At 29.3% G+C, this 20470-nt stretch overlaps 1 protein-coding gene across 2 annotated transcripts in view; it reads left to right on the top strand.

Moving 5' to 3' along the window:
• Mp (collagen XV/XVIII-type protein multiplexin) overlaps positions 1 to 20470 on the top strand; it is a 971377-nt gene that overhangs the window by 943453 nt on the left and 7454 nt on the right. For both annotated transcript variants that reach the window (XM_085959748.1, XM_085959749.1), the window contains 5 exons: positions 2110 to 2219; positions 7788 to 7880; positions 8932 to 9054; positions 14005 to 14019; positions 16397 to 16527. In XM_085959748.1, the coding sequence (XP_085815874.1) occupies positions 2110 to 2219; positions 7788 to 7880; positions 8932 to 9054; positions 14005 to 14019; positions 16397 to 16527 (472 nt within the window). The remainder of the gene's footprint in view (positions 1 to 2109; positions 2220 to 7787; positions 7881 to 8931; positions 9055 to 14004; positions 14020 to 16396; positions 16528 to 20470) is intronic.

The following is a 20470-nucleotide window of genomic DNA, read 5'->3' as shown; positions in this document are numbered from 1 at the left end:
TAATACTGTATAATGTATTAAATAATACACATTTAACAGTATTCAACTAAATATTGTATATTTAAATGTATAACCTGTATTGTTATTTTATTACTATTTGGTTTTGATCAGTAACTTTGGTTTATAAATGTCATCAAATATATAGACAGTAAACATTCTTTGATAGTATTATTTAAAAATATATATATATATATATATATAAAGTAAGGGTATTAATCAGATGACAGTGTCTATAAGTGAAAAACAATTTTAAGCCACTGATATAATATCATATTAAATTTATGCTGGAAAACTGTAAAATTTGTTATTTTTAAAAACATTTTTTTCTCTGTAATATTTGTGGAAAAAAAATATTTTTTCATTGCAACATAACATAGTATTCATTCCAATATTACGTTTTTCTTTATTATTGTTCCATATACATTTATTGCATTTTATAATTTTAATTACACCTACCATTAGACTAGATTAAATTTAATGTAAATCATTAGAGTTAATGCTATAAAATTATTTAATTTCAAATTCACACTATTGATACTGAAATGAGTACCATGCTGTACCATAGAAAATTACGTCGCTGAATAAATGAATGGCTGACGAAAACTATAACAGAATTCCGTTGTTTGTCTTGTCTGGAAAAGGTTGCGATTTTCGATTAACCCACCTCAACTTTCAGCTCAAGATTTATCCACAGCGATAACAATCCCATACAAGTTAGAGAAACCTTATTTCTGAAGGATTTTTTTATTATTTTCTAAGTTAACACAACAACTTATTGCAATGCCATATTTAGTGGTAGTTTAAACACAATATTTTATAAATATTTCACAAATAAATGATAAATTTATATGAATTTTATTTTAGAAATAGACTGAACTAAGTTTATAATTATTTCGTCTTCTCTAAATAAATCTGTTGTGTTTTCATTTTATCAAAGGTAATTAATTGTTGTACTCTTTCCTGACTCAGCAATTATGTATGCAAATAAAGGGCGCTTAAAATAAACTCATTAATGGTAGACTTGTTATTCAATTAACGACCCTGCAAGTTAGCTGTATATTTTTAATTAATGAAAATAAAATTTTATTCTGCATTTTCGCTTTGAAAAATAATAAAATTAATGTATGCTTTGAAACCGAACAATAAATCTGTTATCATAGTCAATTAATGCTATTATAATATAAATGACAATTGGGGGGCTGAGTTAATTTAAATATCATTTTTATAAACATATTTTTTTTTTAAATTAAGAATGTGACCGACATGAATAATTGATAAAAATCATTTCTGTTTAATATCAATAAATAAATATTATTTTTTCAACTTTTTGTTATGTAATAAAATATACATGATTAAGAAATGACATTTTGTTGTCTTCTTATCTTATTAATTATTATTATCTAGTCGTTTTATTCATTTATTTTCATACATGCATTTAAATTTCATTATAATTGTTATTTCATTAATTATATTCAAGAAAATATATTGTATATAGACATGACGTTTAAAACATAAAATAAATGTTCTTTTAATTATTATGTATCTATAAATATAATAATCTAAATAGTAAATAAAGTAAATATCTTTCAAATTATGCTTAAAAATAAACTTTTAGTACTTGTATCTATGGTAAATTACTTTAATATGGAAAGCAATATTTTTGCATACTTATAAAAGTTTGATTGTATTCGCATACATAGAAGAGTATAAAAAAAGTCTGAATAACAGACAAATTAAGTCATTTTTATAACTTAGAAACAATCGTTTTTACCTACGACTTCTTTTCGTCTACTTACGACCATCAAAAAAATTTTCACCAAAGAATGATTATCCAATAATTTATTTTGACAAAAAATAGTAATAATAATTCTATACTTTTTTAAGTTTGATTAACCTGAACGAATGAACTGATGTACTGATTGTCATCGTTAATGTAAATTACCCAGTATTACTATTTTAGTATGTGTTATATAAATTTAGTGTCTGACTAATTAAAATAAATAAATTCTTTTGCACCTTTTAATTTTCAGCTCGGTCAAAAGAAAGAAATCATGAGATGCTTCTTACATTATATTTATAACTAATATTTATGAATTATTTTACTTTCAGTACCTGGATATCATCCAAGAAGACCGACACACTCGCCTGATGAAGAATCATCTTCTGGAAGAGTGGTTCCTGGAGCTTTGACGTTCCAAAATACTGAAGCGATGATAAAAGTAAGCCCCGACCTAATATGTTATAAATCATTAAATGTGTATAATAAATTATTTACCTAGCATTATTTTATTTTTTTCATCATCATTAGCGGTCGACCTCTTTTCGTGATGGTAACACTAAAACTTAATGGTTTCAAAGCAATGTTTTTTTTATTAATTTTATTTTCGAGCGCTACTTGACATTAATAGCTGTTTTGGGCTGCAAACCTTTGTTCACAATATCAAAACAGCAATTTATATTCACTTACTCCTAATTTTGCATTCGCGTACTTAATAATAATATATTCGTCCACGGTGGCCGAGTGGGTAACGCATTCGAATCTCGGGTCTGACAAAAACGCATGTTGTTTTTCAATGTATGTTTGAAGTCAGAATGTAGATCTAATATGTTGAGAAAGTGGCTAACATCCATTTTTCGTAGTAACAAAAATCTGTTAGGCCAATAATATGTTTTTCTTGGGATCGGACATCGTTTGAAAATATATATTTATATATATTATTATTTATTACGCCGGTTCCGAGCTTTAGACAAAATTCCAATCATAGCCCCTTCTTTCCAATATAGTTTGGATTTTGATAGTTATTTACCTGTATAGCAGCAGGGTGTAGGCGACAAGGATGAAAGCAAAACCACATTCAGAAAATCTGATTTATATTATTATAATAATATGACTATCATTGGTTTAATTTTTGGCGACAACTCAATTATCAGAATAATAATTAATTGTGTCACGTAAAATTTCTTAAATTTTCAAATTTTTATTGCTCCCGATACAAATTACAATAAAAGTATTTTATTGGTTTTATTTTTGTCAATAATTATTATTAAAATAACTACCAAATGAAAAACTTGGCAAGTTAAAAAAACTTAAAAGAATAAAATTAATTACTTAAATATTGTTTTCTAAAAATAACTCACATGATTTAGGAATGTACCTACCTTACATTTTTTAGTGAACACACATAATTTTAAATTTGACTGCTAACTGATATATTTTTTTTAATTTTTTTCTATTATGGGTATGATTTCTGAGGTTAGTACAGTATGTGTACTATTTATGTAAAATAAAATCTAACGACTTTTATGCTGCGATTACATTATGATCACGTCACGTGCTGTCACATGCTGGTACGGCGACAAGTTTTGTCTATGATTTCGTCATTCCGCAGAATATTTTGAATGAATACGATCTCTATAACTTTAATTATGGAAAGTGCCAACTCAAATTTATTAGTATTTTGAATATTGTTATTTATTATTCATGGTAATTTCAATTAATTTAAACAGTTTCTACGTGTGCGTGCGTTAAAATTACTTGCGATATTCCATCCATAGATAATATTTTGAACAGAAATCAATCACCAGACTATAGTTAATAGACGTAAACACCAGACTATAGATAATAGACGTAAACACCAGACATAGATAATAATTTAATAAAAAATCCATAGAGAAAAAATAAAAACAAAGAGCGCGCATTTTGACGTGAGTCTAAAATGTATAGGCACGCAGAACATAACAAAAACGCAGTCATTGAGTCATGCAGTTGCCGATGTAGCGCGGTACGCGTGATGTGACCTCATTACTGTACTGGCGATTTCGGCAGATTTTGCTAGCTGACAATAAATTTACTACGGGATGGGAGCATCAGTCTGGTAACATTTTAAATACTAAGAAAAATGACATTACACACTTTTTTCCCGTAGCAGCAGCTTACTGATAATGTGATGATAATGTATTTGATGCATTAGAGTACTCAATGTGCATTGATAGGTGGTTTAAGTATTTTTTTTTCTTAACAAAATCACACTTCTTCTATTAGCATCCTGATATCGATACTGGATAGGAAAGAAATTCGCATCATTCTATTTTTTATCAAACGGGCAGCTTAGTTAAATTACATATCTATCTATTTCCATCTTATGGTAAAAAGGTTAAAAAAAGCCTTACCTGCATTCAATGATAAGTTGATCCAAACGTAGAGGACATTGATAGATACAAGCGCTTTATACGTAGGGTTAGCCTTTATCGTTGTTGAGATGAACAGTGGCGTTTCAACTTGATTTTCCCACACTATAATAAAAAATCGAAAGGAAACGAAAACGTATTATCACATAATAAGTTTAAAATTAATAAATACCTATACGATAGATTAAACAAAATTGTAATCGATAACTTGCTTATCGTAAATGCCTATTAACTAACTATGACATTATATTTGAGACAATTATTGAGACAATGTAATTTTTCATATCATATTTTCAAATTCTAATTTATTTATTTTACATATAATAAACTTGACAAATTATATATTCAAAGCATTCACGACATGACATAAAGTAAGTGTTAACAATGTTAAAATTAGAATACATGGTAATATGAGTAAATAATACAGGATAATAAAATAATAAAAATAAAAGTACATGGCTTCAGAGTGAACTAGACTCTGATAGATCCTCTCATAAATCAAATCTCATAAAACAACATCCATCTAAATTCAGCCTCACGTATCCGAAGTGATTTGATCAGAGATAGTTATTGCCCTACCTATTGGCATTACTAATGGCAGATTAATTTTGCACCTTGGGATAACAAACAACGGATGTCCTAATTTCCAAGTTAATTATCAGAGACACAAGCCAATACTACCAATAATGAAAGAATTTCCATTAATGCCACGTAGGTAGTCGGAAAAAATATGTAGATAAATAAAAATTCCTTCTAAACTTCAGAAAGTCAGCCGTTTAGAGCCACGGATAATATCCATTCAACCGAAAGTAAAGGAGTCTCAAATTCCTCTAGACCCTCTCCACCATAAGGCCGTACTTTAACTGACGCAGGGCCCAGACAATAGACCCACTCTCAAGTCTGCTTCTAACTAAGGAAAATTTTTAGTACTGTAACATCCGAAAAAACCCGGGAAGTACGCAAGACAAAGCCCAACATTTTTAGCGCCTTTTTACAAATGGTTATTGATCACGGAATGGATAATTTGTGGAGACTTTGGTTTTGGGTACCTTTCAGGAATTAATGGAGCGACCAATTGAAATAGCTAACTAGCGACAGCCTTTACTTTGTCCTAACAGAAGTAGATGACTATGAGAGTTGGAAATCATTTGCAATTATAATGCAAACAAAATATTGTTATGTATTAATATTATCAATAATGCTATCAATAATTAATGGTTTTCAAACTCTCATCTGAATATAATACTGTATACGTAAACATCATGTTTTTTTAATAAAAATATAATAGTAGTTTATATGATAAAATAAAAATAAACTGTCTTAAGTCAAACGAAACAGATATAAAAATAATAAGAATTGAAACTAAGTCAGTACGCCTCTGAGAGGGGTTTGTACATTTTCTCACGAATCAGTTGAACCTCTTTCTTTTGACAAAGGTTAAAATGTTGTCGCTGGATGGTATCAGGCGGGCCACCCCCTAATCCTGACTTCTGCGGCTCCATCCCCATTTGCCGGGAAAGCCCGAATGCTCCGTCCATTTAAGGAAATCCACGTTGAAATTCAAGCGCCTCGCAAGCCTATCAGGCTTAAAGACCTCTTGGGTCTAATCCTTTACAAGGACGACGAAAAAAATTCGAACTGTTTACGGTGCAGGTTTTTCTGGTAAATAATTTAGTGGTCATTAATATGTAAATAGACTCACGTATATTTTGAAATTAAAATCTTCTTTATTTATTTTTAAAGGTACGTATAAAATATACAAATTGTCATATTTCATCAGGAGTGAGTACTTACTCATTAAATTTATTGTTCTAATATATTTTCTTACTTGCTAGTATTGTATATATTTTTATGACTAATTTGGAAAATTGCAAATTAATATTTAATTTTGGCTATTATTTTTTATGGCTTCACAAATTTTTAAAATAGTATCATTATAGAATGACCAAAATGTGAGAAAATGGGCAGATGTTGAATTATGAGTAATCATTGCTCATTGAATCAATAAGTATAATAATGATCACATAATGTATTGAATAATATTCTGATACCTACAATCAAAACACCAATGCATGGTCATAGATTATAATTATCTTTGTGTATTGAATCATCGACGACTGAACTTACGAGATTATACCATTTTTGTTTGAGGCATTTTACATTCGAATGAAAATCTGCATGTATTTTCACAGCATTTCCAATATAAACTGGATAAGATGACATTAACATCTTTTATTTTGTTAACTGTCAATTCATGGTGGAACTGAATTGTTTTGTTGTTTTTATTTAATAAAACGCATTTTTTGTAGTACTTATTCCACTTGTAATCAATAGATTAGGACCGGTTTCGTCCGCCTCAGAGGGACATTTTCAACTTCGAGTTGAAAATGTCCCTCTGAGGCGGACAAAACCGGTCCTAATCTATTGATTAAAAGTGGAATAAGTTCTACGAAACAAATGCGTTTTATTAAATATAAACAACAATGACATTATCAGTTTAAATACAATAATATATATATTGTCCCTCAATATTATTACAACTAGATAACTTGATTTTCACTGTTTTTGAGATAGTTATTGAATATTATTCTACATTTCCTTCTCTATAGAATGATTAAACTAGGTAAGTCAGAAGCTTACGGGAATTTTATTAATTTTGTGTTTGAAAATATTAGATAACTTTAAAACCATATATTATGCATTAAATAAATAAAATAATATATCTACAATATTGTTTCATACCATTTAACATTATTCAATTGTTTGCAATTAGACAAGCACAATTTTCTATTTTATTACCACGTTTTTATTAGCTTGTATTCTTGTTTGTCCAGTAAATTATTCATATATACGTAAGTTACCATGGAATTCAATATGAAATATCAAAATGACATTTCAGTATTCTATATTTATTCTGTATTTCCATCAAGTACAAAAAAAAGTATTTATTAATACGTGGAATTCTCAAGTTTATATGATTCAATAGAATTTAAAAACGTGGTATTTTAGTAGGTGGTTGACTTCATTCCTTAAACATCCATATGTGTTACGTGGCCTAACAATTGCAAGCATCATAATGTAGTAAATCTGATGATACAAAGCTCATTAAATACGTTTGTGGAACTCAAGTTTGTAGTTATGCTGCCAAAGCTATTTTAGGAAATGGAAACAAAGATAATATCTACCTTTATATATTTTTTTGTCCACTTTTTGTTTGTATAGCCATCTAGGGATTTTAAATTCGGTGTACTTAAGGGTTTATTGCATTGTATTAACATTTCGATACGGACGTCGAAATCATTTCTACAAACTTTTATTTTTGTTAATGATCTAAAACTTTCTGAATTCCGAAAAAAACATTGAAGTAATCATTGAATCAATGAGTAAAAATGTTCATAATTATAAACATTTTATTTTCTATTTTTTTAGTCTAATGAAATATTACATTTTTTGTCGTATTTAGTTAATTTTCGTAGTGACTATAATATTTATTTATTTATATTTTGTAGATCTTTGGTCTGGCATTTGAACTAAAAAATGGGTGCAATTATTACTTTAAAACGAAGACCCATTTCATATTATATTATATTTCCTTACAGATGTCAGACGTGACTCCGGTCGGCACTATGGCCTACATAATCGACGAGGAAGCACTGTTGGTACGGGTGACGAGCGGATGGCAATATATTTCTGTAAGTATTGAAGACTTCTATTTCGTTGGCAGCATTACAAGGCGAAACTTTCCTTTTATGTTTTCCCCTTTTGTCTCGCTTGTGCTCAGATCTAAAATTTTCTCTTTCAAAATTATTTATTGGAAACTTAGAGACGTTTATTTTAAATCTTCACTAATTCGCACTTGTACGCGATCCTCGAAAAAGTATTTGATGAATACTGGAGAATTAATTTAATATAAGAGGTTTATCACTAATCGGTTTATTAAAAGTAGAGATATGACTTTTCCATATTATATTGATATTATCATTTCCAGTTTAAACAAATAATATATTTTCACTTAGGTACTTATGAATATTATATAAACTGTATATTCCATTTTTACAACGTAGTCTATAATATATGTATCGACAATGTAATGTTCATAATTATTTCTACATATAACTTGATATCAAGTAAATAAAAAAATATGAGTAAAATAATAAATTATTTATATAAAATATTATTAATTTGATGACTATTTATAATTAATATGTATACCAAAATTTCAAGAGCATTTCGCATTGCACATAACATAAATAATTATGTACATTAAGCTTTCCTGAGAGTCCATCGCTCTTTTTCTCGTATTGGGCAGTCGTTGATGACATGCCACATAGTTTGAGATGTGTAGCCATCACATGGAAAGTCATCGTGTATTTTAATCTGCAGCTTATTAAAATTGTAATAGTTGGTTCAGTCACTTTCAGGAAGTCGTACACTCTCGCAACCTCCCTATATCCTCGTGTAGAAAAAATATCAGTAATAAAAATGTTAAATTTAATTTAAATAGTCAAAGGTTTTCAAAAAAAATACTTAAATTATATTAATCTGCGCCTTACAGATTAAGTGTTTTAATCAAAACCTCATGTTAGTAATAGTTTTAATGTGCAATATGTAACGTTTTCATAATATTATGAATTGTGTATCCATTGGTAGCTTGAAACAAATTGCATAAAGCTCAAAATGCCAAGCTTTTGTACATTGTAAAAGAAGCCTTAGCCGAAAAGGGCGGACGGTCAAATTTTTCAGATGGGGTCGATTCTACCCATCACGACGCCGCCCGCCCCCACCACGGCGCCGCCGCAGGCCCGACCCGTCTTTGAGGCTTCCAATCTCATCAAGAACGTACCCATACCTGAAGACGGCCCAAGCGTAAGCATTATTATTTGTTTTAACATTACATCGCTATTATTTGTTTGACGTTTAATTAAGGACCTTTTGTTGTGTCTATTTTGTATTTATTTCAGCAGTGACTCGGGAGTTGTTTATTTAGAAAATTAAGCTTTAATTACTATTACTATTTAGTTATTTAAGAACGAATTAATTATTATTTAATACTGTTTTGGACTGAATTAAACGAAGAAGAAGCAGATAGATAATAATATCTTTTATTTGAACAGTACGTAAACATTCCGAATTATCGCACAGTTCCTTACAATCTTAATTTCACGTGCAATTTTACTATACAATTAAATTTATTTATTTCACGTCATGTAATATTTATTTATTTATTTTAATATATTATAAATATTGATGTATATACTATGTACATTAAACTTCATTGAAATATTTTTAGTAACATACTACACGACATTTTAAATAAAATAATAAATACATCATGCCCCACTGTCAATGGAACAATACCCTGTACTCTAATACAGACTGCATTGTTTTCTTGTATATGCTTATTTGCTTAACTAAATATTTACATGAGTTTGACAGTTAAATATACTACTAATGTCTGATATTGTTCTCAAAGTAAATGGTGTATAGAATCATAATGTTTTGATTATTGGGAGAAAAGTACCTAATTGTAATTTCAAATCTTCTTAAATTCAGCTGAGAGAGCTATTATAAGAGTGTTGACAGACGTATTCAAGAGACATGCTGTTGCATCTACAACAGTAGAATCCTACACCATGCATTGTCTTTCTATTCGCAAAATCAACGTGAAAACATCAAGTGTCTCACCATCTCTTCACTCAGCTTTCACAAAAATCGTGTCTTGAAAAAAAATCCCAATGAAACCAAAGAGTAACGTAGTATCTGACCATTGAAGTAATTAATGTTTTACAGTATATTTTTCATCGAGTCAATTTATCTCCCGCAAATTCAATTGCATGACAATTTATGACCTCAACTGGAGATTCGAATCAGATGCATTGGGAATCAAGTAATACCTGCATCAACGCGCTTCAACTGCAGTGCTACCTATCTGAACCTTTTATGGTCTAAATTAAGTGCCTATGGTTAGAGTGTGTAGCCAAAGACTCGACTCATTCCTTAAAGATAATTTAGACAAAATATGATAACCATTTTTAATATTATTGTAATTTATTATTATAACAAAGTTTTTTTTTCACAACGAAGACAGATGACGGTGTGATTTTTTATTTATTACACTTAAATAATATGTTGTTAACTATTTATAAACATACCATATAAGCATGAAGTTCAATAGTTTTGATAGAAAATATTATGACATAGTTAGAGCGACACCGAGCGAGAGAAAAGAATGCAACAGGCTTCATGTCGTATGAGCAGTCGGAAATAATAACGGTAATAATTGAATTTACCCTATGTATGTAATTCGTGCAAAGTAAAAGATATATCGCAATCTGTGCAATTTTAAGATTGATCCAGTATTTCCAGTTCCAGCAATTATTGAAAGTAAGACAATGATTTAATTTCAATATCTATTTTTTTTTTATTAATTATATTGACAGATAATATATTGATTACTGGTTGTAATATTATACGTACATACTCTACTTTTTTTATTTTGATGTCTATCCATATTATACAGAAATGTATTTTTTTTCAAATTTACTATGTTCAAAATTTTTTTTTCAAACATAATTTATATTATTTACGATTCTAAACAATTGTGTTGATGCAATATTTACATATTGCTGGAAATATGATTTTGTTTTCCAAAATATTTACAATATATTTAACTGGTTGGACAAAATGTATATGGTTGGGTTCGATTAACAAGAAGGGTAGCAAGCTTTCCGCAAACATTTATTAAATAAACACACATGCAAAATAAACAATGAACTTAAGTTTAAATCAATCCACTGCTTAGTGCTAACCGAGCATCGCAATTTGCGAATCGAAACATTGTTGGTAAGTAAATATTCATTATTTGGAAACAACAAAAAGTGGTTGCTCCATTATCAATAGAGCTTTGTGTTGTGGAGCCATTGTATTAAAAAAGGACAATCACGTAACACCCTTGAATTAATGTGTGTATTAATGGATTTACGCACACATTTTCAAAGGCATTCTCGAAACCATCTTTTGGCTTTATGAAATGAAAAACTTTACTAAAATTTATCGTTTGCAAGTCTATTTAATACCTAACGTTTTATTTACAGGACACCAACGCTTTAAAATAGTAATTATAATACCATTAAATTAAGTGGAATTAAATTTAATGTTACTTAAAAAATTATTACATATTATTATATTATAATGTTATAGATTTTAGCCAAGTATCCATTAATGTTAACTTGTATTAAAAATGTATATCATTGAACATCACACTGAATTGCTGTATTCACATCAGTGGTGATGAGTAGGGCTAGGCTGTGAAAATCTGACATAAATAGTGCACACTAAACTTTTTGAGTAATACTAATTATTTGTTTTCATTGAACTAAGAGTACAAACTTAAGATGGTACTGGTAAGTTTTTAATAATCAAATAAACCATGTCTAAAGAAAATCATTATCTTCTCCATAAAATATCTAAAATTATTGCATTACATCGTACATTATTTTAGATATTTCAATGATAGATTTTTTTATGTTTTATAGTTTGATTTAGGCAGGGTTAAATAAAATTTGGAAACCATCTGCAATCTGTGTTCTTATTTCAATGAAAACAAATAAGTATGACTGACAAAGTGTGCTTTATTACAGTCTACCTTTACTATTATGGTGTAGTCTAGACAGAGTTCAATTAAATTTAAAAAATAACTAATACTATCTGCAATTTGTATTATTAGTTATATGAAAATAAATAAGTATGACTGACAAAGTTTAGTATGCACTATTTATGTGGAATATGTTTGGCTATTTCGTAATGTATAATTGTCTGAATAGCATAAAAATTAAATAACTTTTCGGTTCACCATCGATTCGATTATTCCCTTTTACTCTTTCTGAGAAAACTATAGCAAAATAATTTTCACCGCAAAGATTACTAGTTGACGTGTTTAAATATGATGAAAACTAATGAATTTTAAGCAACCAAATAAAATATTGATCTTGTTCATAACGTTATTGTTGAAAAGAAAATTTAAATACCGGATTTTTGAAGATGTGAAAATGGAAATGCTTTCCCATATACTTGTATAATCTTATCATTTTAATTATCTAACATTCAGTATTCGTTTTATCTCGTGTAATTCTATTATACTATCGGTGTTACAACAATTTTATCAATTTTACTGTGCGTTTCTATTTTTCTTCTGTCCATATACAAATTTTACACTCATGAAGAAATTTATCATACAAATAATACTAATACTGGGTACATAATTTTATATTGTACTTAAAATTACGCGAAATCCATTGAATCTATTAAATTTTTAATGGATTGAAGGTAAATAAAAGAATTAAACATAAAAAACTAACGTCTAAACGAGCAATCAAAACTAGGCATTATTTGAAGTTATTCTACATTCAAATTGAAATAAAATAAGCGCATACGTATACACATGTTATACTGTAAAAAAATATTTAAAATTATCTGAAAATACTGAAAACTTTCAGATTTTTTTATTTTAACATAACACTGTATATAGATAATAGTGTGATGCGTCAGTACCTATTATCACTTGGATATTATAATACGTAAGTAAATATTAAGATAGAATACCATTATTCATTCGGAGGATCAATTCAATCAAAAGTTTTAATGAATATTCCATTAGATACTAAAAAGCCTCTGCCTGTCCGAAAAATGGTATAAAATTGAAGAGAAAAGGGGGTGAGACTTTTTTCACAGTAAATAAACAAAACCTTTCTTTTGTTTATTCAATCGCTTCATAAGCGAGTGACCCCCCCAGATTTTTTAAAAGGGGGTAGCCCCTCCTCTCCTGAATCATTCATTATTACAATTGACCCTTTGTTTGCGGAAGAATGAGTCTCTGCATTAACGGGAGTAGGTTGGATTCTTTCCGTTTTGTAAAGGTCATCATGTATAAGGTGTTTAGACAAATAATTATATATATATAAATTAATTAAAAATACTGCATATTATATAAACCATGTAGGTGCCTAAAATATGTATTTAACAAATCAGATCAAATCAAATATATTTTAATAAGTATTACATAATATTACATCCTGTTAATCTTATCCTCGATATTGTTACATTCATAAGACATTAGACTGTTATAATTTCCATACCGCGGTAAAAACATACTTTTAAAATATATGTGAATTAATTCAAAGCATTATTTACTTTTCCATATATTTGTTTTTTAGAAAATGAAAATATTCTTGAAATTAAAATTAATTGGTGAAAAACATCGTATTATATTTTATTAAACAACATTATGTTGGCACTTATTTCATATAATTTAATCTAAATATTATGTAAAGCTCGGAAAATTTAATTCACATAATATTTTCAAACATACAAGTTCTTGAAATACTTAATTCAAACTATTTTTTTATTCAACCAATAAATCACAAGATTTAAGAATGTACCATTCTTACAAGTAACAATTATTTCAATATGGTTTTTTTATTAAATATTTTTAAACTGTCAAATAAAGTAAATAAACTCTTAAAGAAAATATATCGTATGCACCTGTTTGATTTTATAATGAAAGATATCAAAACTAACTTTTCTTTCACAAAATATAATTAGCATTTTTACCTTTAATTTCTAAAAATGTAATAATGTTTTAGTGTGTAATATCTTTAATATACCTTCACAATGACTGCTGTCTTATATACGAACAAATTAAAAAAAAATATTACATATAAATCAGTGGTGTTGTCGAGGGGTGTTTTTACACACCGTGTGTTTATATATTTTTTTGATTGTTTGCCGTTTATTTTTCACGCGTTCCTTTTGTCGCAGTGGTTCCCGAAAATGGTGAGTCTTTCTTTTGAATATATTACCGGCGGTTTGTTTTATATCCGCTACTTTGGGGATGATACCCTCCTCTCCGGCACGATGTGCACTTTGGCACTGCTCCACTCCTGAATTCAAAGTGAATGTTTTATTGTACCCTGCAGTGCGATTTTTTCAGAGTTATGCACACTACATACCCAAAGACCTGATTTGTCTTGTTTTATTCTGTTATAAGATCTTCTCTTTCTTCAACATTTCTTTTTTTTATTCAATTTTATTTGAAATAATAATAATAATTAATCCAGTATCATTATTTTTTTGAAAAGCATGCATATGATTTTAAAGGATACGCCATGGAACATACAAGTTATCACTAATACTTCATACCTTCAGCCAATCGTCGTATTTTACATTAATATGATGGAGTTTTAGGCTGGGTACACAAAAAATAATGTTGACAATCTGCTAAACAACCTGATTTATTTTACTATGCATTGTTTAGATGGATTATCATGCTAATAATAGCTTTATTTTTATTACGTTTATTTGAAATTTAATTGATTCGATATTCAAATATCGAAAATTATTGTCGACTTGTCATTTTTATTATATTGTTAATTATTTGTTAAGTTTTTTGGTATTATTTTAAAAACTACACTGATATTTATTTTCTGGATAATTCATTTTTTTAATTTTAAGGTTCAATAGAGAGTTGTTTTTTTATTAATTTGACCTAAATAGATCTTTATTTTTTATAATTTTATAGTTTTTATTTGATGTCAACATCTTAATCACATTTATATGTTTTAATATTGTTATTAATTATTACAAAGAATTACTAAACATTGACGCTGTGTTATAATATATTTAATTACTATCATGTTTTATCAAAAATAATGTTATTAAAAATAATTTTATTATTTAATTAATAATAGATAGTAGAGTGTCATTTATGGCTTGACATATGGACCTCAAATGAATGATTATTGACCATTAAACCAACCCGCTCACACCGCCACACACATTTTAAAAACGACATGCATATTTTTGTCTAGCCTCAGAACCAATGGCTCTATAAACATCCGATTTATCAACTCAGCTGACGTGTGATGACATATTATATTTAAGAATATTAATTATATTCATAAAAAATATTTAGCGAAAATTTGTCGAGGGTAAAATTTTTAGGCCATTATTATTCGATCAAAATTAACGATAAAAATAATACACTGACGAATAGTTTCATTGTTAGTTCTATATTTTGTTTTCATTTCGATGGACGCTATATGAAAATAGTCAAGCATACGATAGTGAGTATGTACGCTCGTACCCATAAGCAGATATACGCGTTCAATATATATATATTCTAAATTCCACGGAAAATATTATGCAGTTTATGGTTATGATAAAGAATATGGTAAAATATGAAAATTTATGTCAAGCCAACTCTGCGAAAAGTGAAGGAAAATAAGACAATCGAATATCTTTCTATCATTTTTTGAAAATTTATATAATATATAATGGAAACACAAAAAGAATATTTTGATATGGGTAATAAGGACCACAATTTTGTTATTTTTTCAAAAATCGTTATGGCAGTGACTATAAAGGGACCGACAACGATAACAATATTACTTAGCAGTTTAAAAAAACTAATAGTTTGCAATACACGAGTCATAGGATACAAAGATGCGCCCCAAGTTATATTGGCCGCTCTCTGTTAATAGATTGTCATTTACAAAATTAATAAAATGTTTTTTTGGTAATACTAAAACGTGTCACGAAGTTCAGTAATAGTAATGTAGCAGTAGTAAAACAATCGCAGAAACACCCAAACAAAATGCACAGATTTATGGTGACCTAACCGTGTATCGAATCAGAAGCCCTGGATGAGAATGCAGTATCTACCTTACGCATTGGACTAAGGGTACACTTTAATTGCTTCTTTCAATTTCACCAACTATAAAAAATCGTAATAAATGGTTTTTTTTCCTCACCGAAAGGATTTTCATGTTAGTCCTACTACCCGGACACAATACGGCCAACTGCAAAATAAAATTATCCTTCAGTCGTCTTTATCCTGCAACTATGACACATTGACTCTTTATGCATTACTACCTACACCGCCCTACGTGGGTAATCCAGCGGTCTAATATCTGCTGGAGTTTTTTCGTTAACGACGTGGAAAATATACTCTATCCATATCCTGCTCATCAGGTTTAGTATCGTTTTAAAATGATGGTTGTTATTCCGGGAGCTTATAATATATAGAGACCTCAGCGTTTGTACGGAAGCGTTACTTTGCCTGGAAAACTATTTGTCGGATAGTTTACGAATATACTCGGATTATTTAATTGTATGAGCGGTTATTTTAACAGAGCCGCATTTGGTGTTTCAGCTTCGAATGGCGGCGCTAAACGAACCGGTCACTGGAAATCTACAAGGTGTGAGAGGCGCCGATTATGCATGCTACCGGCAAGCACGAAGGGCCGGACTCACTGGAACATTCAGAGCCTTCTTATCGTCGAGGTAAGATACAACAACTAATACTTTATTTCACTTTTAAATTTACATCACTTTATTAATGTATAAAGCCTAGCGCAGACTGTAGTCAATACTGTAGTTGACAGTCTACATGTCCAGTCATGAGAACAAATTTTAATGGAGACACTCTCAGACAATATTGTAATAATGTCTAGCGGCCATGTGAACTGCTCTTACACAAGTCTGGCTGTCTGCTACGGATTTAATTGTATATCTCATAATTCCTTCACTGGTTTTGCTCAACATTAATAATTTAGGGAAATTCAGTATTATTTGTCTTTAAACTTCAAAAGTAAGTATTCCTCTGGCAATTTGGAAAATTAAGGTTTTTAAATTATTTCCCATTTGTTATAAGTAATTTTTTATCTCATTTTCTGAAAATCAACTTTGGTTTGTATTTATAAATAGTCGTTAAGGAATATCGTCTTTATGATATTATTATAGCAGTATCTAGAAACATGGCAAAACAACTTCAAAGAAGTGTCATAATTCCATTAGGTGCACGTAATTGAGAGGGAGACGAAATGAGTATGTACACGGGAAGAATAGTATTTTAATCTGAAAAAACATACACATGTAGCAGCTTATGGCGTATACGAATATGGGCTATTTATTTCCAATTCCCACAAATACATTCGAGCAGTCAGGGATTTGCTTTGACTGAAAAAATATGGCAACTCCTAATATAACTATTTTTCATGAGAATATAGCATACAGATGATTTACTTACATTTACTATTACAAACCAAGCACTAGTAGTTAAATTTAAAATACGAGTAGATAAAATTGCCTATTACGTCTATCTTCTCAATAAATTTCAAATTTGAAATATGCCTATCGACAAATAGTCTCGATTTTATCATTTATAAAAGATGGCAAACAAGTTCTATAACTTTTTACAATGACACGTCAAATCAAGAGTCATCTCAAAGAAAACTACAATAAAACTCTGCTTTCATCAAGGTTATAATAAAATTGCATATTATGGCCCCAATGCTAACCAAGTTAGCTATATTATATCTTTAAAAACAAGATTTTGATCAGGGTCTACATATACAAATATATTCGATGAATATGGAACGTGATGAACGATGATTATAAGAACAAGGACTATAATAATGGGGTTGCTGCCAAAAGTTGATAAGTCGATAATTTAGGTATTTAGAGTTAATAACGGATTATGTATATATATATATAAATGTATGCTAGAAAAAAAATCAAGGTCATCCGATATATAAAACATACATATAAAGCATAAAGAAATTAGCATTATGACCAAGGCCTGAACAAAAACGATGCATGAGTTCGAGTGAGAAAGTATTCGACACCCTTACAATCTCTGCGACACGCGCTAGAGTAAGATAAAAGGTCTACATATCTGTGGGCTAGTTTCCAAAAGTATCGCCATCAAATCGGGGCGAAACGCTTCACATACACATGTATCTATAGTCTAAGATTATGACTGATTTTAGAGGGCATGTCAAAATTCCAAATTGCAATTAGGTACTCCATAATATGATTTCGAGACCTACCAGTTTTTGGCAGTAACTAATCTCACGATATACGCATTGTACAGTGATTCGACTCATATAATATGAAAGTAGGGTAACTCTATTGGATGTCATGTTATATCAACGATGGAAGACACTCAAAAAACTTCTCTTAAATAAATCGGAAGTGAAAATGACAATCAGGAAACTGAATCTGTGCTAGTTGAATACTGTGGAAACAGATACATCATCTCTGAAGCTAAAGAAGCTTTTGACAGTGCTAAGGGGAGTAGAGGAGTATTATGGAGGTGGCCCAGACCCACATTGGATTGTAGTTCTGATGATGATGATGATATATTAAACGACTATTTTACTGAATATGAAAGCTTCTTGCAAATAAGAAATATAATATTGCTTGTGGATATACGCTGTGCATTGTGTGTGGTAGAAGGCAATTTGTATTACATTCCATAGATGTTTTTGACTAAGCAAATAAAACAAGCAAACCTTAAATATTCAATGGCTTTATGTAAATATAAAAATTCATATGGATTTTTTTCAAACGCTTTGGGATATTTCGTATTATCGTAAGACGAACGCTGTCTGTATGTAGATACGCTTTCTTCTAAAAATGGATTGTGAATGGTAACTTCACGTAATATTACACTTTTGTAAAGAAATTGAAACCCGCCATGCGTAATTTAAGAATTTCGATTTATTTACTTAATACTCATCAATCAATGTTTTATTTATTGTCAATGTCATTTCAACGTCAGTATTATGATCCTTAGCAATACTTTACAAGATCCCCATGGCCTTAAATAGACCGGAGCGCTGTTCCGGTTTATAAAATCCTAAAATTATCGCACCGTCTCTTGGACATATTAATTTGACTCTCTGAGCTAAGATATACCATATAATGAAAAAATCTGACACACTTTTTTTTATAAAATACACATATTATTGATAATATTTTCGTAAAATTATATTGCGCTCCGGTTCGTAAAATATCACATTACGAGCGCTGAAGATCTCGATTGCATACGTTATATTTTCAGTACCTAGTTGTCCATGACATTAGTTTCAAGTGCATTATCGGTATTGTCAATATACCTAATCGTGCAAATTACATACTTATAATAAATAATAATATTCGTAGTAATAAGAAAAGTCATCTAAGGGGGGGGGGTTTCTTAATTTTTGCATTCTGTGGACCCAACATAATAATATTTTTATGTACATATTATGTGACTACTCCACTGTGGTATCCTTTTCGAGACAGGGGCTCTATATATAAAAACAAAATTATTAAAAATAGGCACACAAGTATTATGACGCCTTTCGATGATATAAAAATAATATTATATTTAAAAATATTTACCTAAGTATTTCAAAATTTTATAAATTTGGTTAAATGAATTTTTGACAAATCTTTCTTTGTAATAAAACATAATATATTATTATCTTGAAACGTGCTAGTTTTTTTTTTTTGCTTAGTTCTTTTGCTTATTTATTTCTGTATTCAGATTTCGGTTGAAAAACCAATAAAAAATATTAAATTTGAGAAAACAATGTATTTTCCATAGCTGTGTTGTATATGACAGTCACGTCCTATAGTGCTTATTCAAGCTAATGCCTATGATGACAGTTTCAATTTCGCCTTCGAAACTGTAAGGCTAATAAATAAATTAATGATGACAAATTGCTTTTGATATCATTTTGTAAGATCATACACAATATAATAATGGACTGAAACATGAACGGCTTGTTCTTGAGTAATATTGTAAAATCATCAAATTGTACAATATTATTTTACGATGTAATAGTTTCAGATATTTTGATTCATTTGTTAGAATACTGTACTCATATATTTTACGGATGTTGAAGCGGTCAGGCCATTGATAATATTATAAAACACCGTTTTATTACCCATAAATGACGGATGGTACTAATATAATACCTATACAGTTTATTATGAATAAAAAATGACAAATTATTGTACATTGTTAGAGATATCGTAAAAATTCAGACTTTACTGACTTATTAAGGCTATACTTCAGCGGCATGGTCTAAATAATATGACTAGGGGATGCGTGGATTGTGCAAATGACGCGAGCCGAACGAAATATAATTTGTCATAAAAATTCAACATGCGTCCTTTTAATGTTATGTTTATTATTATATTCGTAATAATAATAATATATTCATTGACATGTTTCCTTTTTAAGTACATGCGGAACGTTTTTTAGTCATCTTTACACGACGATTTAAGAATATATTCCTCCGACGCCATCACAAAACAAATTGACGTGCTCACATCTCAACTGTCAGTCTCCGATTGGCGACGACTGCGAAATTTCGTTCCACATACTCTTGAAAAATATTTTCCGTTTCACTTATGTACGCTCTTAACTACTCAGTTGTCTTGTTGTTTTTAT

The sequence above is a fragment of the Rhyacophila brunnea genome, unplaced genomic scaffold (genome assembly GCF_057557595.1).
Source record: "Rhyacophila brunnea isolate RB1 unplaced genomic scaffold, BYU_Rbru_1.0 scaffold_9, whole genome shotgun sequence".
In the NCBI taxonomy this organism is placed as follows: Eukaryota; Metazoa; Arthropoda; class Insecta; order Trichoptera; family Rhyacophilidae; genus Rhyacophila; species Rhyacophila brunnea.
The sequence above is the reverse complement of the archived record's forward strand: the minus strand, read 5'-3'. Positions and strand labels throughout refer to the sequence as shown.